A 25,382-nucleotide genomic window follows, 5' to 3' on the forward strand; every position below is an offset into this window, starting at 1 on the left:
GCGCCCCACTCACCCCAGCTCGGATGAGGCTGTCCATCGGCCCGTCCACTAGCCCATCGGACGGTCCACAGCGCCTAACCAAAAGCACAATGACAAAACGAAATTTCAAACTTTGGGATTTATTCTCCTTTTTTTTCAAAAAACCTTTCCTGTTTTTTCCTTCAAGGTACCGAGATAGCGTACGACTCAGTCAGTGGGCGGTCACGTGATTGATGGGCTCCCCGCTGTCAAACGCATTTATTTACACCATCTTTAATCTCTTTATTACAAAAGTAAACCGCCTCTCCGGCCGTGTTCACGAGGCCGGACGGAGTTTATGGTTTGTTTAAACCGTAAGTTTTGTTAAGTTCAGCTTCTTCCGGTCAGTCTAAATAAGTCTTAGTCTCAAAATTTTTATTTCCGGGAAAGCCGGCGTTCAAAGTTCAAAACCCTAGAGTGGCTCGTCTTTTTAGACCCCATTAATCAAAGCAAAGGCAGCCCATAAAGATAGTCCGTGGGTCCAATTTAGGCGGTTCGGATCGTGGGCTGGATCCAGAGAAATAAAATCCGGAACGGCGAAGCGTCCGGAAGAGGAAGGCAGGGCGTGATCACACGCGTCAAAGAGGGCGCGGGACCGCCGGTGGAAGGCCGTCCTGGCGGCAACACGTCTTGGAAAATTAGTCCACGGTGGGAACGGGGCTGCCGTGGGCCCCGAACCAAGTCGCGGACGTGAAAGCAAACACCAAAATGCGGTTGAATGCGCGCGCCCCAAGAAAGGTTCTGCGCGACACGTTTGTTTCGCGCCTTTAAGAAATGGGAAGAAAAGAACAAAAGAACGGATGGGGCGGTTTCGTCATTCGTTCATCTATAAAGCCGCTGCTTCCTTCTTCGCCTCTCTCCATATCCACTCGCCGTACTGTTTTTCTTTTCCGGCTACTTCTGCGACTCTCCTTTTGAGTGTTGTTTTGAACTCCGTAATGGAGAACGAGAGCAAGAGAAAGCGGTCTGCGGAAGAGGCAGAATGTGGGGAAGACGAGGCCAAGCGCCTCAGGTCCGACATTCTCGGCCTTCTGGAGGAGGACGTGGTTTCCGACGACACCTCCGAGTCGGAGTCGACCTCCGAGGAGCTTCTCAACTCCGTTATGAGGTCCCTCCAGGATGAGATCGACGGGGACGATGCGGCGTCCAGGGCGCCGGCCGCCTCTGCCCAGCCCGACCTCGGGTACCTTCTGGAGGCCACCGACGACGAGCTGGGCCTGCCGCCGGCGGGTTGCGACGACGTCCCCCGGATCGAGAATGACGGAGCTCTTGGGGAGGTGCCTGGGTTCGTGGGGTTTTGGGATTTCGAGGAGGGCATTCCGGGATTTGCGGTCGAGGAGTTTTGGTTTCCCGGTGGGGAGGCAAGATATGGAGGGGAGGAGGCCGTCGTGTTGGATCAGGATGGTCTTTTCGATTACTCGGATGCGTCCGTGCCTGCAGATTTCTCGTCCATGGGGTTGTGGAGACATGAAACAATGCCTGCTCTGTAGCTTCCTGTGATCGACAAAAGTCTGTAAAAGAAAGAGTGATCCGCTAGCTACTTCATATCTTTGTATAATCAATCACACACTGTATAAAGTTTTTAAACGAACAATAGAAAGAATGACAAAGGAACCAACCAGAGCGTACCATTGTTGAGTATGAAAGATGAACTGAACCAACAACTGTCCGATACGTGGTATATCATTGAATCTAATATCCTTATACGGATCTAAACAGGTTATTGGTATTAAACGGCACATCCGTTCATGGCCAAACATTTCTGCGCAGCGTCCAGTGAACTATCATCAACGGAGCCGTTCACTTTCGGGACCGTTCGCATGAAAACAGTACGTCACCTGAAGCGGCGAACTATAGGGTCAATTTCTGTTGGGTCGTGTTTACGCCGGAAAAACTTGATACATGTCGGAATGATAAACAATCTTTCTTTAAAGAACCACTTGCTCTGCCTTTGTGAGTTTGAGGGATTTCCATGACGTCAACACGCATTAGCCGCTTGATTCAATTTAGTAGCTACAGAGGTCCCAATAATATTTTTCTATCTTGTGTCCATCTTACAGCACAAAAAGTCCCACGATGAGGACCGTTGTGGGTCTTTATTTACTCGAATTTATTTGTTTGAATTATTCTACCGTGGAATCATGAGCTGGTCTTTGTCGAATTATGAAATCCAGGGACCGACGGCCATTCTCGGTGGAGAGGTGTAAGGCTATCTAAAATATTGGATTGGGTTAGATAAGGGAGCGCCGGTGAGTGGGTTAGGCGACGGGCACCATATTTCGTCTTGCAACTTGCACTGCTTCCCTCGAGCTCCGCCTCCGCGTTATGAATTCTTAATGAAACGCGGTGTCTGCCCGATATTAGCAACTTGCTCTTGCGAAAACCTTATTTTTCGCCGGGTTCCTTTTGAGAGGACGCAGGCAATGGTACCAGAGTCGGTATTCGGTGCTCTACCACATGCGCCTGCCCCACTTTCGGTTTTCTATCCCTTGGAAAAGAGCGTGTTTGATGGTCGAAAAATTCCTTACGTCAGTCCAGGTTTTGTTCATCCCCTTGTGGCATGCTTCCTAACAGGGGAGCCTCTAACGCATACATTCACATGAACCCCCCAAACACATATTTGACCGTGAATTTCGAGCAGTTGATCATATGAATCAAAGCAACACGGAGAAAATCGAAGAGCGATTCATCTGTCCATTGTAATCCAGTATAATTCTCTCATCTACCCATCACAAAATATTGATGTGTTCACACATATCATCAAAAAGAAGAAAAAGATAGCAGCTGGAGGAAGATACAAGGAATCAACCCAAAACCATCCTCCTTGTCTCGAAGAACCGATTACAATCCGTTGCTTTTTTAGTCTTATTGGTACTCGTTTCCGGCAACCACGCTTACATCATGGCTTTGAATGAACCTCAGCTTCTGGGTCTATTTAGTTCATAAGCCTAACAAGTTTTGAATTTGTTATGCGTGGATGGGGGTGCGTTTGGATGACAGAAAACTAGCTGTGATGAAAAAAAGCAAACTTTTTAATGAGTTTTAGAAACTTTTTTTTTTTTTTTTTAGTTAACTCATCGGTTTTTGAATTACTCGGGGACTAAGTTTTTCAACGAGGTTTTATTAAACTGAGTTGCAACTTGCACAATCATTCTTCTTGGAAATTTCGCAATGAAAAGTAGCCAACTTCTATGAAGCCCGACGATGGGAATGTTCGCGGAGGAAGGGCGATGGCAAGTTCCGCCTCAATTATCATTTTCCGCCTTCAGATCAAACAACCATTTTTCCGTGACTTTCCCGGAAATGTCGTAACCTTTTCGAAGAAGGATGCCCCATCATTCAAACGTTGGGGTAAGAATTGAGGCGTGTGCGCAGTAAAATCTAGTCACAGTGACATATAGTATAAATACCAGGCTAGGATCTGATCCAATTGGAAATTTAAGACCTTCAACAGTTTATATTTGCATGAAATGCAGGGTTTCCTGGCTCTGTCCGTGAATGAACTGATTCCTATTAATTTTCAGGGTCATTAGTAAGTTGAGGCAGCATCTAATCTGGGTCCAGCCGAGTTTAGAAGACTACCAAGCCCACCAACTTATTGAAGCTGGTGGGTGTGTAGATCTATCTAGTTGTCACTCGTCTCCTTCTTTGAACTAGGTCCAGTTTTCTTCCGACAGAAGGAATTTTCCGGCAGGAACTCTTGACATAATTTCACGCCAAATTGGACGCTCAGCCAAGTGGACGAAGCTCTTTTTCAATCGCATGTGAGACGCTTCTAGTTGGCTCTCGTGGTCATGCATGTGAACCCATGTCTGTCCCCAGCTTCTTCTTCTTTCTTATAACGAAGAAAATTGACCAAGTAGGGTTGAAATCTTTTTTTTTTTTTTTTTTATTTCATGGAAAGCTCAACCGTGGTCTATATCATCCCAAGCTGGTTATGTGCACCATTTTTTGTGTATTAGACCGAAAAATATTATAATGCCCCGAGGTTTAAACATTTCGATAGGGCCGAACCTGGAAGGGATCCACCGTCCACGAGTCATAAAAGGTCCATCTCATTAAAAAAGGCATACGAATGAAGAGAAGGAAAACGCGAAAAACATAGCTACGACGAAAATTCAACAATATGGAGAAGCTAGATTTTGTTTGTAGCTTGTAATTCCGGTAAACGGGTTGATTTCCCCTACCTTTGAATGGGCTGCAAGTGCTTTTCTACCTTTGTTTGTAGGTGAGTTGATGCTGGTGGTTAAATGATAGAAAAAAACGAGAAAGTTGATAAAGTGATGAGATTAAAAGAATCTTGACCTCCTTGACTTACTTCTTTCTCTCTCTCTCTCTCTCTCTGTGCTCTCTGTGTGTGTGTCTCCCTCACACACGATATTGGATGTTGCAGATCTAAAAAATTGAAGCAGTCATTGAAAGTTCTTATCTACAGTTCGAATTTTTAACCATCGGAGAACATCTTGCAGCCAACAACCGCAGCAGCTAATTTCGAATGTGGTATATGTATTATATGTTACTATAATCTTGCGCAGGCACTGTGATATTAATATAGTTGAAGAAAACCACTCTTGGTGTTCTTTTTCAAAAATAATTGCAACGATGAGATTTCGACTTTCAGAAATCTGTAAGTGTCGTGAAAAGAATATCTATATAATGTCCTGTTACAGATTTTGTGCGGCTTAAAATGTTGGGAGCATCAGTTTAGGAAACCTTAAAGTCCATATACGAATATTATATCCCACCTTGGAGAGGCATTTAAAATGTGGGTTGTGTAAAAGGTCGAGTGCAAGACTCAAAGGATGGAATCAATCCTTTAAATCACTTCTTGTCCAGCCGAAATCTCAAAGTTAATTGAGGTTGATCAATATAGATTCTTTATCTGCTGAGTTCAATTTCTCTCTAAACGTTCTCGGTAGAGGAGCATCCGATGATAATGCCCTCTTTTCGTTGATTGTTACAGCACATAAAGAGAGTTTGGAAAGGGAACTTTCAACTTCCTGGAGCGTTGGACACTTAACAGAGGGATATGTAGTCACTGTTGAAACAACTTGGAGTGTTTGCACTCAGGCTGCAGAATGATCAATCTCTCGCAAACACTTTGAATTTGTTCTTGGTAGTGTTAGGAACAACACACAAAACTTTCCTCTTGCACTCTGAAGAGCGGGATTAGAAGCAACAAGAAAGAAGACAAAGATTTACGTGGTTCGGAGCAATAATCTCCTACGTCCACGGTCGCACAGATCTTTCACTATTCACTCTTAGATGAACACAGACAATATCAGAGAGAAAACCAAAAAAGAATCGGCGGCCCCCCTCACAACATAAGGATTAGGGCAAACCCGCATTTATACAAAATGACATAAATGCCCTTACATAAAAAAAATTCCATCTGTGCGACCAGTATGGATCAAGTTCCATACACCAACAGGTAGATGGAATGGAACTGTTCTCTCTCCGGTTTCATCATTTATTGGAGAAACGTGTTTAGAGTAGCAGGATCCAAAGAAAAGAGCGCAACTTAGCATGAAGAAGAGCAATTCTGCAAGTGCAGAGGGTGGGCAGAGTTGGATTATGCCCTCAATAAAGAATATTGTTTCCGGGAATTATAAATTTTAGATTTTTCCCAAGCCCATACCAAAAACAAGAACAGCGAGGACAAGATTTCCAAAGTTTAGGTCCAATGTTGTAGAGGTCAGGAATTATCCTCTTAGCTTCACGAACTAGGCATAAGTTTCACTTGAGATTTAGTTTGCAACAACGCCATTGATGGTTCGCTGATCTAACCAAGAGAGCAGACCCTTACGGAATGATGCAGAAAATAGATCTTTTTTTTGCACCAATTTCTATATATGTTACCAGTGGGGTAGTCTTTGGGAGGAGAAGATGAATGCTGCATTTGGTTCTCATTTCAAAATTTCATGGTTCATTGAGCATCGAAGATTTTCGAACAACTGTTTTGTGCAATTGTCATGACAGAAATGATGGATCGCTAACTCCATGAAAAGCATCTCTATTAAGATTTAAGGAGCCTCCTCCCCTTCAAGGATCATCCAGGAACAACCGTTGCTTGGTCATGAGTTACCCGAACAACTGGGAAAACACAATGGTTCATAATTTCCTCCTCAAACTCGACATCTCATGCCTGTCACCATATTGGTTGGGGATTTTTTCAGAATTCACTAATCCTTCTGGATTTCCACCGTGACTGGGTTGAAGGAGCTATCGCTTGTTTTTAATGTCTTTTTTTTTTCTCAACAAATGACCATGAGAGGGACCATTTTAGAACCAACAGCGCCTGGATCTCCCTTCAATGTTCCTCGACACATCACATGCTCTTCATCCTTGTGTAGTCTATTTTTTTACAAACGTGTGAACCTAATTAACGTGTTTGCTTCTCATTTATCTAAGTGCATTGCCAATAAAGAATGACGTCAAAGCTTTTCCACGGCCGGTTGAAATTTCAGCGTTTGATGGCTTGAAATTTTTTTCAGAGTACATCTTTTCCTATCGCAGATTTAAGTGCTCTTTTGAATGTCAGTTGGCTTAGGATTATAGTAATGTGAAGTAAACCTATCCTAAAGGGTCATTTGGTTACATGAACGCTGCATTGTTTGGAACCAACCTTCCATGAAAGCATCGTTAAACCTATCCTAAAGGGTCATTTGGTGACATGAACGCTGCATTCTTTGGAACCAACGTTCCATGAAAGCATCGTTCCTGTTATCAACCAGTGGATGGATCCAAGGTCACACTTGAGTAGGGGTGAACAACGAGTCGAGCTACTAGCTCGACCGGTTAAAGTTCAGCTTGTGAGTGATTTGCTTAACGAGTCGAGCTCAAGCTCATGAGTCGACTTGTTCAAATAATCGAGTTGAATTCAAGCTCAACACGTAACTGTCGAGTCGAGCTCGAGCCTTAATCGAGTTTGTCGAGCTTTAATCAAGTCAATATATTCAAACGAGTTTACCAGTTTGTCAAGCCTTAATCGAGTCAAGCTCGAGCTCAACATGTAAAGATGAATATCAATTCTATTTAAACGAGTTTGTCGAGCCTTAATCGAGTCGAGCTCGAGTTCAACATGTAACAGTAAATATCAATTCTATTCAAACAATTTTGTCAAGCCTTAATCGAGTCGAGCTCGATCTCAACACATAACTACCAAGTCAAAGTGCTTCCATCGAGCTATTCTTGAGCTCGAGCTGACTGAATTCGAGCTCAACTAAGCTTGTGTTCACCCCTAACCTTGAGCTCCTCACTTCATACTAGAGGAGATAAAAATGCCCCTAAAAGACATTCACAATCAAACAGATACATACCGTTCATTTGAAAATCGGCATGGACACAAGTACGGCCACAAGTCCTGACCGAAGGAAACAAACAATGGAGACCCGACGTCCAAAAAGTCTTTGGCAATCTGCTCCATCCAAATAAAAAATTCAAAATGGCACATAACGAAACTGGATAGACATTAGAAGTGACACACCATGTGCTTAAGATGTCATCTCGTAGATCAACCTCTTGTTGTTGACGTTATCTATCTTGTTTTCGAATCTCTTCCGCTGCTGCTGACCAGCTCCGGTTTTGTTGCCCCCAAACCTTTCAGTAATATGTGATTTGTAGAAAATGAGAAACGTAATATGGAGCTATGTTGTTGTCCAGGAAGAAATCATGACAAGAGTGCTTCTAGGGCATATCTTTAGCATCTTTTTAGGAGCTGACACCCTCTTCTTAGTAATGAGTTTTGAAAAAATTGGTTTTTTTTAAACCTGATTTTGAAAGAATTGATCATGAAAAGGTTCATGCTTTCCTTTACTCCCTTTTACACAAAACCAAATTTTGTCAAAGTTGAGTTTTAATGGCACCAAAGCTTCATTCTGCCTAGTAAAACCAGGTTCAGCGTCCAAAACATGGTTTGGGTGTAACCCAAACACCACTTAAAGTTTTCAATATAAGAAACCTAATTTAAAAAATAATCTGCATTTTTACGTCAATTAATTTGAAAGTCATAATATGCTCAATCATCCATCCTGCTGGCAATTGGACGTGCTAACTAATTAATTGTTTGCTTTTTTCTCTTCCTTTTTTGTTTTTATGTGAATCAGAGTTAGCCCCGGCCATGCCGTTCTATGCCATGAGAGATTACTCCTCGGGTATTTAATTTTTTACGTTAATTTGATCACCGGATGGGCAAAATAAGATAACCGGTGCATGTCGATAGCTCACAGTCTAAAAGATAATTACTGTTGCTTAAAATTACATTGCCTAAATAAGATAACTGTTACAGAGGGAAACAACCTACATCTCCAATTGAGGTTCATAAATTGATAACTACTGAATTAGTGATATAAAGGAAGTAGAGGTGCACAAACTGCTAGGAGTTTGCTAGAAGAAGCCAAAGCGCATAATTGCTCACTGATTGAGTGCTCTTAATGCAAACATGAACTCCGCTAAGCGATCTGCCAAAGTTGTGATAAGTAAAATCACATATAAGTGGAGCAGAAGTGTACGAAGAGGTTGGACAAAGCTGAAGAAAAAGTGCATGTCGGACTGAGTAATGCAGACATTGATGAGAATCCGATGCCTTCAAATCCTGAGGGTCAATCCGCCCTAAGGTATATAGTACAACAAAATAAATGGTGTTATTTTTCTTGATTGGGAGGATTCATATACCTAAGAACGAGTGGAAAGAAAGGGAAAATTTTGTTTGTTTGGTAAGGGATTCACCTGCATCAATTATCTCTCTAAGTCTGCGCTTCCATCCTTCATTGTTAGATGTGGAGGGCAGGAGGTCGATTAACCAGAAATGGCAACACATGAGGGCGGCCAGCCAACGTCTAAGGGTTCTTAGTCAACTGCCTACCTTAGAGGCTGGAGACCAGATGTGTCAATATGGGAAAAAAGGATGGCAGGGATGATGGTGGTTAATGCTTTCATTTGTTTTTCTATTATTGTTTTTTGTTTTAGTCTTTGCCTTTTTTAGGAGCTGAAACGCTGGTGGAAATTTTTGGCCTTCTGGTGCTTGCCTTGCTGGGTTTTGGGTTTTTTTCCCTTGATGTGGCTGTTTCACAGCTTTGTGTAAATTTTTTTTTGTCTTGTACATATCTTAATTTTTCTGTAATAAAAGGATGAAAGCCTACCTCCCAACAGCCGTTTATTGGCACCTGCATCAATTATCTCAAAACAAGACAGGAAGGGATTCCTTTGAATTGAGAGGGTTTATATTTACCAAAAAGATAAAGAGACTTCCTTCACATTTGAAACTGCAAGTAAGGGACTATTTATCTCAACAAGGTTTTGTAGAACATGCTGGGAAACGCATGTCAGCCTGTTTGTAATCTTTTAATTGATAAAAAATTATATAAAGTATTTATATTAATTTAACAAAATTGAAACTGGAAAACATAAACTTATATCAGCATGGCGGATCTATTATTGTTATTCATTTTCAAACTCACCGCGAGAAAATTTTCTATGTAGCGGATTTTTTCCCTAGCTTTTTGAAAGAGGTCGAGAAGAAGCATAGTATAACAGCTTGGTCATATCACAGGAAAAATAACACACATATATATATATATATATATAAAATCATAGCAAAGCTGAGGAAGAAATTTGTCATTTCATTGCAAAATACAAATTTGAATTCTTTTTCCATGACAGACCCACTTGGAAACGGGGCAAAACTTTGACCAAGTCCCAAGACGCTTACATCCTGCACTTCCTACACCGCAAACACAGAATTTATCATCCATGCATGACAAGAGGATTGGACAACAGCATGCCAAAGGAATATTGGGGGAGAAACGTCCCCTTAGATTTTTCCTTTCGCTATTATTTACAGGCGTACGTTTGGTGGGACGAAATTTCCTCTTCTGCCGGCGACCACGCTTCCAAGATCTGGCCACCCCAATTCGCAACGGACGCCAACTTTGACGACCTAAACAGAGACAGCCCTTCGACTCCATGCAAGAGATAAGAGGGGCCAACTGTTCTACCAAACCCCGCCAGATGCTAGTTAGAGCAGAAAGGGGAAAATTTTTTAACCAGGCAAGTGTAACAAAACAAGCAAATTGAAATAGAGAAAAAACAAATCCTGGAAGATATCGTTTTTTTATTCCCTGTGAACAATGGAGGGAAGAATCATCATCCCGGTCGCTTTGTCTCTGCGATCATGATCGATCTGAAATATGGCATCGAGAGATAATGCCTCCTCTTGCTGACGACCCAACGGTTCTCTCCATCAGAAACTGGCCGCGGCTACCGCCGCAAAGGCCAAGGCTTAGGTCCAGGCAGGCGGGGATACCGTTATCCTCGCCGCCTTCCGGCCTCGGCTCCTCCTTGTCCTCGCCCTCCACCACCTCCCCGGATTCATCCGTGGACGAGGGCTCCGACGGCCGCCCGCTGCCTCCGTCGCTGCTGGACGCCTTGGCCCCAGCACTGGCGGTGGCTGCGAAGTCCTCCCACCTGAAGGACGGGCTCCGATGGCTGTCCTTCCCGGCGGGCCTCGACGTCGCACGTATCCTCCGTATGAGCGCGAAGAACTCCTCCACCTCATCGTCGATGGTCTTCGCCCTCGCGTTCTTCACCTCCTCCTCCTCGCTGCGGTTCGCCAGTCTCTTCCTTCCTTGCTTCTCCATCTTATTGCAAAAGAAAAACTGCCCTCGATCCCTTTGTTACAGTCCCTCCTCCCTCGCTCTCACACGCTCCGTTTCGCTATGCGCTGTGAACTTCGACGTCCGATTGCTTCGGCCTTTTCTGTCTTCCTTCGTCCTTATGCACATGAGGGGAGGGGAAGATGCAAGCCTGAGGAATATAAGTAGACGACGGCTTGTGGAAATAAAGAGGTTGGGGAGGAAGGAAGGAAGGCCGCCGGGGAGGGAGGAAATGATGACAGAAAGGCGGGGTCGGCAGGTGACGTGGGGTGAGTAGAAGACGGAGATCGGGACCCCTCTGATGTCACTCGGCTGTCGTCATCTTCAAAGTTGGTGCGTAGCAAAACATGCCTCTCCTTCTCTCTCTCTCTCCGCTTCTTCCTCCACCTCTCCCCCCTCTTCTTTAAAGACGGTCGCTGTCGTCACTCGTCTCTGTGTTGCTTCCAATTTTCCCCTCTTTCACAGTGGGACCTGCGTCAACAATGGCGTATGTGGGTGACGTCAATGCGCTGTGCTGCACATGTTGAAGCTTTTGGAAAGCTTGCGTTCGTAAGATGGTATGTTGTCTGTGATGTCAGGGAAGAGGTTACCTTTATTTTTTTAAGTTCCGGGTTCGAACTTGATTACTTCGAACATGAAATCGAATTAGATGATACAAAATTAGGTGTAGAGCACTGCGGATCTTTACTTGTTTTACAAAAGAGTTAATGTTCGATGTAAAATTGGAAATCAAAATAGCATTGGCCAACGATTTTAATACGAAATCCGCAAATTTTGCACTAACTCCTCCGCTCTTACTCCCAGAAATAATAGAAAAGAAAGACCACGGTGAATTAGGTGCACGGCGCGCGCCGTCGGAGAACTTTTCTTTATCCTGAAAAATCCCAAAGTTTAGAAGTAGGCCAACCAGATCTGAAACCCCAAATTTTTTGTGTTAACTACTCCCCAGCACTTATTTCTAAAAAATGACCGTCACGTGCTTGGCTCTCTAGCCATCTCTATTTTTTTTTTTTACTGACGCCCGACACTGTTTTTATTGCAATTTATGTACATCACATAGTTTAAACTCTATTAAGAAGCGCCGCAATTTACCCGTGAAGTAATTTATAAAATGCCCGTTCGTTTACTGACGCACATGGGGCATGCACATATGCACATACCACCAAAGCTTTGTAATACATTTTCAAGTAAAAAAGGTTCTGAATTTACTTTGATACTCATAAATATCGTTTTTGTATTTTAAACGACAAGTTTTTTCTCGATTATAATATGATGAGCTCGAAAAAAGGGAAAATATGGTATTTTTTTTAGATTCAAAATTAAAATGAATGTGGAACTAATAAGGCAACATCATAATTCAATAGATAAGCAATTTGTGACTATGTTCGATCATACATAAACGGTGAGCTTTACACTAAAAATTGAACTAGGATGAATTAATTATGATCTTAAGTTAGACTGAGAGACTAATTTAGACTTGAATCAGGAAGACGTCTGTTCGAGGATCATATGATTTGGGAAAACGATTGCCTAGATGTGAAATCCATGGGCCTGAAGATCTAGAGCCCTATAGAATTCAAATGTGGATATTTGGTATCCTGAAAGAATTGAAGATCTTGTTTTCTTTTTTAGGCTACTGAAATACCAATGCTGAAAAATATGAGCAACAATTTTCAACGATTTGCTTTATAGGATCAAATAACTAAAGATGTTCATTCAAAGAGGTGAGTTAGCATATTTATCTTCTCAAAAAGGAGGAGTTGCCAACTCGATAAGCATTTCGGGCTTTGTCCAACAAAGGGCTCCAATAGAATTTGAACTTATGACCAAACGACCTAACGACCTGCCACCGTTCTCAGGGGCAGAGGGAAGGGGGCCGCCTAGGCCATGTCTCCATCCCAACCAATGATATTTTTTTTTAATTACGTATTATATTTTTTGTATTTGAATTCAGTTTCGTCCTACCTGGATCCAGAGGTCGGACTGCCGACCCGCTCTCTATCCTTGAAGAAAATCCTTGTTCTGCCCTGACCGTCCGCATGCCCACCTCAACGATGGAAAACACTTCCATTTCTAGATTCTCCAAACTTGGTATGAAAAACTGCAAACGAGGGCCGCATTTTACTCCCGTATATAAGAAATTCAAAAACCCACGAGGACGGCATCTGTCATTTTAGTGAATCACAAACGGAGGCAGCTGGATCTTCCCAAAATTCCGCCGGCGGTGAGAGAGGAAACCAAGTGAAGCGACAACTCACCTTCCTGGTGGACCCCAACGTTGACCGTCCATCGTCGCGATCAACGGCGAAGGCGGTCCACAGCCGATACTCTCATCGGACGGTGGAGGTGTGGCCGGAGTAGTGGTCCGGGTAGCCGAGAGTAGTGGTCCGGGTAGCCGAGAGCACACCAAGTAAACGTGTAGATTTGGCAGCTTGGTACGGAACTATGCTTCGTCTCCAAGGTGGAATCTTTCGTTTCCATCCTTCTTTTTTTTTCCCCATTTTCGGGCCATTTCGTCTTCGTTGACGGCGATCGAAAGTGCGACCGCGAGAGTGAAATTACGGGGAGAGAAGTCCATGGCGGCCGACGGAGAGCCATGGAATATCTGAGCTCGTGGGATTAATTTTTCTTCACCAGCTGTACGTCTGGTAGAAATTAATGCCTTGTCGCCGCCGGTGGCACTGACTTGGTTCGCTTCTCCGGTTCAAACCCGTATAAAGGCGGAGACACATAGAGAACGTTTCAAAGCATTAATTGCTTTTAAAAAAAAATTTTGCTCCTCGTCGCCTGATCCTGGCCTGGTGAGTAATCGTTTTGGTTTGACCCTAAAAAAAATTCTGGTTCCTGCTCTGGCCGAACCTTCTACCAAACTTCTCATCTCCTAAAATGTTAGTCCAAGTGTGCTTGTTCATGGATGATGAATTGGAAAAACATTGGATTAGACATAGAAACATGAACCATTAACATATTAAGCAAAGTGCCACGATGAACAATACCATGTTGTTAATTGCTAGCTTTATATATCAAATAATTTTTTAAATACAATGTACCATAAATGTCAGAATTTCATAAGTTGAAAAGAAGCAAGAATAGTATACAAACTTACGCATGGCAGACGGACCCTTGTGAATCATAAACTGCATGAGCTGTCAGGATCACATTTATTAATAAGCATGCGTTACAGTTTCATCAACGTGGTTTAATGGTATTGAACTATTCCGCTTTGTCCAAACCGTGAGACAGGCAGACGACTTGTATACATAGGACCTGGTGTTCTTGTTACTTCTTTTTCAAAATAATGGGACAAATAGTCCCTAGAATCCTCTCCATGACAGCCGGTCCGGTTAAACAAACACGTTCTCCCTTAAGTTACGAATCAAGAGGGCATCCCCTATTTGACTCCTTATAAACTTTCCTTGATAAACTGTCTAGTTTTGGTAAATATGCAGCAGGACCTCAGCTAACCCGCTGGCTAACCTATTGACTATTAATGTGAACACCGTTATTATACTGCCATCAGTCTATTTCATCAGCCAATTGATCATGAGCTCTCGATTTTATGGTCCAGTTGCACATCGAGAATGTTCAACTCCATTTAGGGGCGGAGCCAATATTTTTTTTAGGAGCGAGTGAGTCCAACATTTAGATTCGGGTTGGGCTAAATTGAACCCGAATCCAAACAATACATAGTGTAACTAAAAATTATTAATTTTTTTTCAATATATATATATTTTTTCAATTAGCTGGGGGTGGAGCCATGACCTAGGCGGGTCCCCCTCCCCACTCCCTCACTGCGACTAAATTAAAAACGTGTATGACATTAATTTTTTGCCTTTCCCAAACAAGAGAGAGAGGGAGAGAGAGGTTGGTGTAGTTGAACTGGCTTTATTGACACACGGGAGTCATGATTCAATTTCCCTAGGCATGGTTTTTATTTTTTTGACCCAAGTATATTTGTGCCCTTCAGCAAAAAAAAAAAAAAAAAAAAAAATCAAACTAGCTCTACTATGCTTGTAGAGCTTTGATGGCCATTCTCTTAGGAGCTGTTTGACAACCACCAGTTACTCTAACTTTCATAAATCTATCTAAAACACATTAACAAGTGTTTTATGAATTTATTTACTTTTTTTTCAGCAAATTCACAAGACAACAACAACACATGCATCTAATCTCAAAATTGATTAGAGTCATCGACCATTTTAAAAAGTGTTGCAAGAATCTGTTCTACTGTTATAAGGTAGATGTATAGAACAGTAACATACTGTCGTTGTTACCAAACAATCCTTTTTAAGGGTCTCTAAAGACTAGTACCCGAGGCCTCTAAGAGATTGAGAGAGAGAGAGAGGTGATCAGAAAGAAGATGTTAAACAAATGGAGGGCACGGGCAGAGAGAGAAGGGCAGGGGCCGTGACCCCCTCTTGGATTAAAAAAAAAAATCAAAATTTTTTACTTATAAATTAAAAAAGTTAATTAAGCGTATATACAAATTTAACAAAAAATTATTTTAATCCCAAATAAAATTTTGAAACTATAATTTAGTTTAATCCCAAACAAATCGGGTGCAAGAGAACATTAGGCATTGAAGAACGAAGTTGGGCATCGTTTGGGTAAAAGCCATGTCCAACACTATGACCACAAATACTCCCTCTACCTACCTTTTAGGTATACGTGATCAAATTCGATCGCCGAAACGTGATCTACGTGGTGATATGATAAAGTTGAACATTCAAATAATGCAGTATATGTTCTTCATTCAACTTTTGCGAGTTCTGATTTTTTTTTTTTTTTTTTGAGATGTCATATAACCCTAGGCACAAGTAAGATTCAAGTTTTAAGAAAAAAAAAATTTCTTGTCAAATCTGTAATATGGGTCACTTAGACATGATCGAGTTTGAATGTAACAAACCAATTAAAACATTCTAGTTTATTGGGGAAGTTCGTTCATGAACATACAAATGAGACGTTCTGGATCCGTACTCAAGGCCATATCATATGGCGTGTTGGAAACTCAAAGATTGGATCTACCTTTAGTGGCCGGCCGTCGCCGCCAAAATGCTGCTGTGGTGGTCTAGACTCGAAATCATGGTCAGCAAATTTAGCTCTCCTTTGAACACCTTTGCTCCCTTCGACTTTGAAAATAAGATATCGGACCGAGCTTCTTACAACTTTATTCGACGGGCCACCCACGTTGCTTCCTGCATCTATATCTTTGTTTTCTTCCTAACTTGTTATGCAGTTAGGGCGGAGATAGTGGCAGGTAACTAAGATTCGCATAATCTGCTTTACAATCTCAAGCTAAGTGTTTCACCTTTTATTTTCTCTTCATTTTGACTACAAACTCAGGGTGAGATAGGGTTGCCCATCTTCCAGCTAGCTGAAGTAATCTACTTCCAATATTATTAGGGCTGTGTCGAGGCTTGCGTGTGGACAGTCGACTCGGTGTGATGCTCGGGTAAAAATATATATATAGTAACCATGAGAATCGAACAGTCGACATGTTAGTTTCCTGACCACCATGAGAATCGAACTGTCGACATGTTAGTTTCCTGGCCACCATGAGAATCGAACTGTCGACATGTTAGTTTCCTGGCCACTATGAGAATAGAACTATCGACATGTTAGTTTCCTGGCCACCAAATCCACCAGCTATATTTTGCCTCTTTGAGACATTAAATACATAAGATTATGAAGATTGTATATAATCAACTGTCATTGGCTGAAAAATATGTAAAATTATGAAGATTGTTTAATTAATGATCAAATTACTAATAAAGACTAGGTGCATTTGTTGGCGAGGAGTAAGGGCACCCAATACATTTCATTTCTCTGGTATCTCATACCATTTGGCTAAACATTGACAGGGTTTAAATGCCAAATTGCAAATCGTTAGGAGAATGTTACACGCCTTGAGAAGCACAGGATGCATATCTTTTTTGGGCAGCTAATCTCATTTAAAGCAGCAGAACTGCAGAGTTTGTAAAGGGACCAAAGTCGATCATGAATCAAGGGGCGAGAGAACATGGAGAAAGAATATAAGGGGGAAGGCGTGTTTGGCAAGACATGCAAGAAAGAAACCGACTACGCACCGATTAGGCCTCGATTTTGCCGTATACAACTCGCTTTTTTTATGCTTTTTCAGCTGTTCTGTAGATTGACGAAAATGATGTCTAAGTACCAAAAATGGCATTTGCATCTCAAGAATGTGTTTGACATAGGGAATTTTTGTTCCTATTCTTCTAATCTCTTTCTTCAATTTGATGACGCAAAATCATTTGTCACCATCGTCCGAATATGGATTTTCTGTCTTTTCCTTTCCAAATTTTCACGCCTTGAGCGTGCCTAAAAGAGAGAATATCTTCCTCGAAATTCTTTAGAAAGATAGAGAAGCAACGAGAACCAGACATGACCATGGACCCTTGCTACTCAATATCCTTTGTTCCCTCTGCCTTCCATCCTAGAAAGTAAGCATTCAACGAAGCAGAAACTCGATCTTAACGACCGAAACTTCAAAAACACCCAACGAGCAAGCACTCAAAATGAACAAACTATGCTAAAATAATTCGTAACAAACATGACTCTTCTTTTGCATCTAGGACACATTTCAAGAGGACCATGGTTTTGTTTTAAGAAACACGGTGTGTGTCACACGGGCTGACTCTTTCGGACTACACAGCCCGGCAAACTCTCGCCAATAAGTCGCAAGCTTTCGCTTCGTTCAAGTGAACGCATATCACTTGAACGCTTCTTCGAAAACAAAGGACACAAAGTACACAAGAGTGCAGAAAGAAAACTCGCAATATATTCACTTCGAAAACAAAGGACACAAAGTACACAAGAGTGCGAAAAAAAAACTCGCAATATATTCACTTGAAAAGTTGAGTACGTCACAAGGGAAAGCAAATAAACTTTTACACTTTACTTACATAGGATGACCGAAACTGCTTACAGAATTCTCATACCGACCATCCAAAACAAGGAATCCCAATATTACACTTGGGGCCGTTTTGAAATGGTGCTCCGACACAAGTAAACACTAAAGCTTACACCAAGACTCAACATAAGCAAAGAACTATACAAACTCTAGACGCAGGGGAACAATGTGATTACAGATGCTAATTATTCTTAAATCCAAAAATCGCATGTCATCCTTGAAACATGTGTTTTTATGATGTCTTCCAAAAGCACCACCTTTTTCTTATCAAACGCTATCTGAAGAATTGTATATCACTTATAATTTACAAAAGCTGCCCATGGAATTACTTTCAATCCTCTATCATACTCCGCATTCAAAAACTGCATGTGGTGTTGAGTTCATGCAAAATATCTATTAACTTGATAAGATTAAGTGATGACCGTCCTACCCAGCTAACCTTTTGACAAAAGAAAAGGATTAATTAAGTGAATAATGGATGCATTCTAGATGGCACAGCAAGCTTTCTGGGATTGATAACTGAGATCCAATAGAAGCTTACCTACACGACTGTGCATCAGAACTTTTTTCCAGTTCTTGTATCCTACAACGTATAGGAGATTGAAGACAACTTAATCAATACAAACAATATTCTAACATCATGTAGAAGAACTTCCCCTTTTTTTGTGTCCAATGCGTTTCCGCTAAGGCAAGAAGCCAGCAAAACTTTAGTCCATCAAGATCCCTAAATCAAGAGGAAAAACAAACTACAACTATAAAAAATTGAGTTCATGGACTTGGATAGTTTGGGCATTTCTGTTCAGTCCTTTCAGAACTCAAGATACTGCTAACACGTCGATTCTTTACAATTTTTAATTATTTGAATAGTCAAACGCACCTAACACATTTAATTTGGTAGGCTTGAGAAACTATAGATAGCGCTTTCAATGAGCACCGACTTGTCTATCATACTCATTAATTATTACGCACATTCACTTCGATTGGTCGTTCATCGGTATTTTGCTATTCACGGAACTGCAAGAAGCGAAAGCAATAATGTCGAAAGAAAATGTTCAATTCGTGCGGCTAGATATCTTTAATTTGTTCCTCAAAGTTCTTTTTATTACGTTTTGTTATATATATGACATATAATAATCATGTTCCATTTTATAAGAAAGTTGTGGCCCGCGTCTTATCAGCCATACACGAAATACTTTTAGATCTAACTTATTTATATTTCATTGAAAAAATAACATTTGACGCATATTACAAAACATTTGGAGCTTGCATTCTTAGGAACGGCTTTGGCTATTAAGTGGTTGGTCACCAGTCCAAATGTTGTGCTTGTATGTATATATATATATGGAAGATAAAAGCTTTATATGGTCATAATTCTCACTTGAAAATTGGTTTGTCGATTTGCCGTTAGAAAGAAAAATTCATATTAATGCATGACATTTGATACATTGTTAATGGCACGTACATACTTACTTGGAGGGAATTAACATGAAGATTTGTGGCAGCAAATCTAAAGCGTTAACTATAAATGTTCCTGCAGAAAAAGAGAAAAGACTGGCAGCATTGATGGAGTTGGATGCAGAGAGGTTACCAATAACATATTTGGGGATTCCCCTATTTGAGGGCACCTTGACTGAGAGCCTGTGCAGACCTTTATTGGTGACAATGGCAGCTAAACTTAGAAAGTTTCAAGCTAATTTGACCGTCTTACGGAGTCAGATCGATTTAGATTAGGCACAACCTTGCTGTCCTGCCTGTTTACTGGATGCAGACATTTATGTTGCCAACAATGACAATTTAGGGAGCAGGAAAGGACGATGCGGAAGTTTTTATGGCGGGGGAAGGAAAATTCACTTCTTGGCACAGAAGTCTCTGTGCAATTGTTAAGGAAGAAGGGTGAATGGGGCTTAAACCAACGAGTATCTGGAACTCTGCCCTACAGGCCAGTAGATTATGTAATATCATGAGTAACAATACTGTTCTGTACCCGTGCCTAAAAGGTAGATATTTGAAGGGTGTTAGCAGTCTGTGAAGTTGAGAAGACCTGGAAGGGTTCATGGGGATGGAAGAGTTTGGGGGCGGGATGGAAGATGATAGGAAACGAGGTGTAATGGAAGGTGGACGATGATAAAACGGCAAGGTTCTGTCAGGGTAGATGGCGTGGGCGGTGGGCAGGAATCACTAAGGGAGATTAGTGGAGAAAGAATACGCAAGTAGACATAATGCTTATTGTGGTGGAAGCCAAAGAGAACTATGGAAGAGTAAAAGGAGGTTTTGAGTTCCATTAATCTAACAGCAGGTCTTGATCAAATCATATGGAAATCAGAGCAGCGTAGAATATGGTGAGTAGTGAAATTATGAAGCTTGTAGAGAAGGGGGTTAACAACGAGAATTGGCCGAATGAGATCTGGAATAGTCAAGCACCAGCCAGAACAAGATGGCGTATATACTTGGCTTGTGACGGTAAATTTGCTGACATAGGATAGAATTCCGAGGAAGGGTTTCAGCATTGTTGACAGATATGGATTGTGTAGAATGGAGGCTGAAAGCAATCAACATGTTTTGAAGATTCAAATTCCATGGCTTGATGTAAAATCAGAATTTAAAACACGGAACAAGATGGGATTTGTGCTGGGATGGCGGAGGAAATGCCTGAATAGTCTTCTATATTCGATGCAATCATGGGAAGATGTGGTGGGGTAAGAACGATGCCATTCATGGGAATTGGGATGAAGGAAAGATTGGAAGTCTCCCTGCAATTGTTTGGCAGTCGTGCAAAGACGCTTTTATGGCAATAAAATCGAATCAAGAGAAAACCAAGATGCCAAGGTGGCCCAGATGTGGCTTAAATCTGGTCTTGTGTGCAGCAGTGGACAGGGTGAGACTCCAAATGCTCGTGCAATTTATATTATACGTGGAAGGAAGAAGATATATGGATGGATGTTGAAGGATCAAAATGGAGACTTGATTGTGACCTGTACAGATGCAGTGAAAGCTAAGGATGAAGTAGCAGAATTTAGCCTGCTGGATTTGGGAAGAATGCTACTGATGAGTAAGGGAAGGAACCTTGTCAGTGGTATTCAATAATGCCGCCTGCGTGGGGCAGTTTTCTCGTTTTGTTAATAGTTTAGGCTCTGGTTGTATAGCTCATGATTTTTCAATTCCTGTGCTTTAGGCAATAAAAATGTAAAAGAAACAATTTAATTACATTCTTGAATCTGGCTCTGCCTTGTGAACCTGTGATTATTGTTCACAAGTGTAATCATGTTGTCAACGACGACCGATTAAACAATTATGGCTGTGATATATCAACTTGTGATTAAAATAGACATAACTTTATGTAAGGATTTGAAGTGCGTGGTTTCTGCAGTGACTTCCTTTCTAGCTACTTGCTAGGAGGCATGAAAGTCAGAAGCAAGTTGCCGTTTTAATAATATTTCTTTATCTCATCATTAGACCTAAATGGCAACATTTCTGTTCTTTGAAAACAGAATGACCTCAGCTCTGATGTTTATTCGGTATAAGCTTTGAAGGCGTCTTTCTTGCAACTAGGACCTTTTTCTGGGAAAAGAAACGTCCATATTGCAACTTGGGAAATATGTTAAGAGAGGTCCATAGTGGTATGGACCTTTTCCTGTGTTATTACTTTATTTGCTGAAATGCTTTACGAATCTGAAACAGGTCGGCCAGCAATAGCACTAACATTGTATCAGAACAATAGGTCTTCCTAACCTGTCAATTGAACTAAGAGAGCTGGGAAAAGAATACAATTGAACTGACTTCCTCTCAAGATCGAGATTAGCCAAACTGAATAGAGAGTTGTAGACCATCAATTGATTGCTCTGTCTCCTCTGCAACAGCTAGCTTCCACTTCTTCAAGGGTCGTAAACCAGAGTCATCCCCTCACCAACCCTCTCCTGCCGCATTAAGGATGACTGCAGTCCTTGTTGCAGAATGTGATTTCTTCGATTATGACTCTCAAAGGGATCGCTCAATGGCGTCACAATATTGTAGGGAGCCACTGCTGCAGGCATTATTTTGAGGAATGTCCAGTTAACACAAGATCAAGGTCTCGATGGTACAGTTGTTACCAGGCCCTGATTCAACCTGCTTTAATTGTTGACTTGCTTTCTGCAATACTGATTGAGAATGATTGCCGAAGTCGGAGTATCAAATATGACTAGTTCTATCTGCATCGAATTTTAACGAATCACATTTGAATCTGAAATCAAATCGGAATCAACTTCTAGTTCCAATTATGTCAGATCCATAAACACCAAAAACTTTCAAAATAAAAACTAATAATACAAACATAAAAAAAAAGTAGATTTGCAACAAATAAAAATTAAAAAAAAAAAGCAGTTTGGCAATAAAAAATATGAAAAATGAAAAAAGTGCAAAAAAACACTTTTTTTTTCATTTTAACATTTTTTTTTCAAAATATAGCATTTTTTTAAGTTTTAAACAGCTAATTTATTTATCTTTTCACATTTCTTAAAATAAATGCATTTTTGTGACAATGATCATATGATCAGACCTAAGAAATACTTGTGTCTTTGTTAGAAACACATTCCTCGATAACTAGCCATGAGCAAAGCTTGAAATTTTCACTTTTCCTTTGATGTATCAGAAATTTTATATTGCTTTGGCATAAGAATGATCAAATTGCATCTTGTGCGACATTTTCATGTAACTTAAAGGGATCCTTTGGCAAAGGAAACAGTAGCATACTATCTCATATATCAGTCCAAAAAATTAAGACAGATTTATGAGACTATGATCGATGAATCTGCTCCAAAAATTGGAGCAAATGTATGGGATAGTATGTTACTGTTGTCATTGCCAAACGGCCTCCAATGGACTGTTCTGCTCTGCTTACTCCATTAAAACACATGAAGGGCTCAGTCGCAACCTGATCAAGGCCCTTAAATTTGCTTATTCTCAGAAAGAAGTCCAAAACCTCTGTCAAGAAAGAAATGAGTGAAAGGATAATTTACCTACCAACCCACCCAAATGGTTGGTAGTTTTCTACTCTAGAATTTAGGCAGCTAGTAACAAACTGCTAGTTCTGCGAAACATAATTGGTTTTCGGTTGGAGTTTTTGACCAAGCCCGACGTTTCTCAACTGAAATGACTGTTGACGTTACCTTTGTGGACTTACAGAAGGAAAAAACCAAAAACTAAGGAAATTCAAACCATCAAGTCAGAAGACCAAGAGGAAGCTTTACTTGGTCACGGGGTTCTTTAACTTGTCACCCTTCCCGTTTCCTTTTTAATCAATAATTTTGGTCATGTTGAGCATAAAACAGAGGTCAAACTTTGATGCTTTTGCGCCTGTTTAAATATGGATTTTGTGGAATTCGCAAAATCATTCCTGTGTGAACATGTGATGCGCGATTCAATATTTCTGGTCATTGCACAAACAAATGCAACCAAAACATTTTGGTGTTTGTTGAGGTGCTTTTCAATAGTTAGATAGATCTCAGGTAAAGTTTCCCGGCGTCTTTAATCTGTTTATTTTAATGTAGTTTCTAATAACTTATTTTAAAACGTAGGTTTGTCATTCCAATGTTTTACATGATTTTTCAACTTTATTTTTTGCATATTTAAAGCAAACCCTTTTCTTCCTGTTGTACAAAAAAGGCTTTAAGCAACTGTGTATCCATAGACTTCAAGATATATGGTTCATTCAGAATTAAGTACAGAGAAAAACAAAAGCATGCTGTTTCAAAAATTGTTATGTGTCATTCAATTTGAACACTCTAATCTAAGGTCTTCGCTGAATGTCCTAATTGAGAGTAACTCTCTTATCCAGGCGGTCACTGATCTGCCCATCACTGGCATTGAAAATGATTAGACATGACCAACTTCTAGTGGAGATGTGAGACCCAATTTAAGAATATAAATCCAGAAACATTCCACATATATATATATATTAGTAGAACAGATTTTGGTTTTGGCTTGGTACGAGTATAATGGTATCTACATTTGATTGTAGTTTGTGACATCAATGTATTTAATTTGTACATGAGATCGAGAATTAACCTTTCGGGAATAGCAGTAAAACTCCTTCAGTGTACCTTTTTAATCTCTGCAATGACTTTTTACTGCAATTTTTCAAAAAGCAGCGCCTATGGATTACTCGAACTCAAATGCAAAGCCGTCACAATTAGGTAAGCTGAGCAATGTGGCAGCACCGGGATCCAACTACCGAATCGAATCGATGCAGTTTCTCATCAAACATTCCTGGTGCATTCATTTCAAAAATGAATTAATATGGGAGACACGTTTCCCGATGATACCCATGCCTTCTGCATACGACCCCATCAATTATGAAGCCAAAGGCAAGTGTCAAAGCATGCACTTCTAGGCCACATGTGGATTTGTCACAAATCTGGCAATGAGGTGACTCAGCTGGAGACCAGAACTGATCCTCTCTGACGACTAGTTTTCTTTACTTTCCTTCCATGGACTACTGTTTTTTTTAATTAATGTAGACGGAAATCGTGTAGGTGGAGATTGATTCTTATTGCCTGCCTCTGATGATTTGGTAAGAAGTTGGATCGATTGCGGTCATATGTTGCAGGAGATGACAGATAACTGAGGTTCAACTTCCACTGCATATCTCGCAAATCTCACTTGGAGATCAATAAATATGCAACTGTTAAACAATCGTTTTTGGACAAACATGTGTGGAGTTGTAAAATTTTTACCGAAGAGCATTATTTAGAAAATTTTAAATTGGCCCCTTTCCAAAAAAAAAATTAATTTACATATAAATTTTTAAAAAATTCATATATCTTTTATAAAAATTTAATTTGGTCATTCTCATAAAAAATTATTGACTCTGCCCTTCTCGTTGTACAAATAAGGAGAATTTCTTTCAAATATCAATATAATAATACAAACTTTTTGTGAGCCTTTGTAGTTAATTGCTCGGATAGTGCCCACACCTACCTCCACCCCTCAAGCAGGTGAAGATAAAATATATTCAGTTGGCAGATTTTAGAACAGGTAGGATAGGACGTGTTGTTCTGGTTTCGAAGGGGACAGAACGAATAACAAGCGTTATTCAAGGATAGTGGCAGCATTTCTTGAGCTGTTTATCTGCTTCATTCTCCAAATTTTAACTCCTAATTACCATGAAATTCGATCCCAAACCTGGAAATAGCATGTTTCCTGCGTGCTGCACCTGATGTTTGCTTCCATTTCAACCGAGTTCTATTGTTCGAATATTTTCTTATTTTCTTTCTTTTTACTGTAACTAGATTTGGTGTCAAACAAGTATTTCGATTTTTTCAGACTACCAAGATGTCTACTTTGCAAAGCAGGTCCGTGTTTCAGAGTAATAAGCGTATATGTGGAAAAAAGGTGTCGTTTTCTGCGAAAATTGTCACTCTTCTTACTGTAGGTGATCAATCATGGGTTGCTTCATTTGGACGGAGAAGACCATCATGGGCAGGACGGATAACTATGTGCACAAGGGTAGCAACAATTATGTCCATGCATCGATATTCTTTAATTTCGTCGCCTTCTTGATTTTTTATATTATTTTATTAGGTACTGGGGTTAGGATCTTCTGCTTCCCAGAAATTGAGAGCTCTTCTAGACAGTATCCCTAAAATGATTAGAGTGAACAGAACTAGCGGTCCAGAATGAAATGAATCAACTCCCGTGAACGATCTCAATGCCCCAGGTTAATTTCATGATCCTCTCCAAGTTTTCTGGTTTTGAAGTTTTGATAGGTGGCGTGGAGACCTTCTTCTCCAGATAGAAAGAGAAAT

The 25,382-nt window shown here is 40.7% G+C and overlaps 1 protein-coding gene across 1 annotated transcript; it reads left to right on the top strand.

Annotated features, from left to right (window-relative positions):
- The first annotated feature begins 826 nt into the window (after positions 1–826).
- On the top strand, positions 827–1,636 carry LOC116264636 (uncharacterized). Its single transcript, XM_031644965.2, has one exon. The coding sequence runs from the start codon at positions 957–959 to the stop codon at positions 1,506–1,508; it is 552 nt and encodes a 183-aa protein (XP_031500825.1). The 5' UTR covers positions 827–956; the 3' UTR covers positions 1,509–1,636.
- Positions 1,637–25,382: the final 23,746 nt, after the last annotated feature.

This window comes from Nymphaea colorata, chromosome 11, assembly GCF_008831285.2.
Source record: "Nymphaea colorata isolate Beijing-Zhang1983 chromosome 11, ASM883128v2, whole genome shotgun sequence".
In the NCBI taxonomy this organism is placed as follows: domain Eukaryota; kingdom Viridiplantae; phylum Streptophyta; class Magnoliopsida; order Nymphaeales; family Nymphaeaceae; genus Nymphaea; species Nymphaea colorata.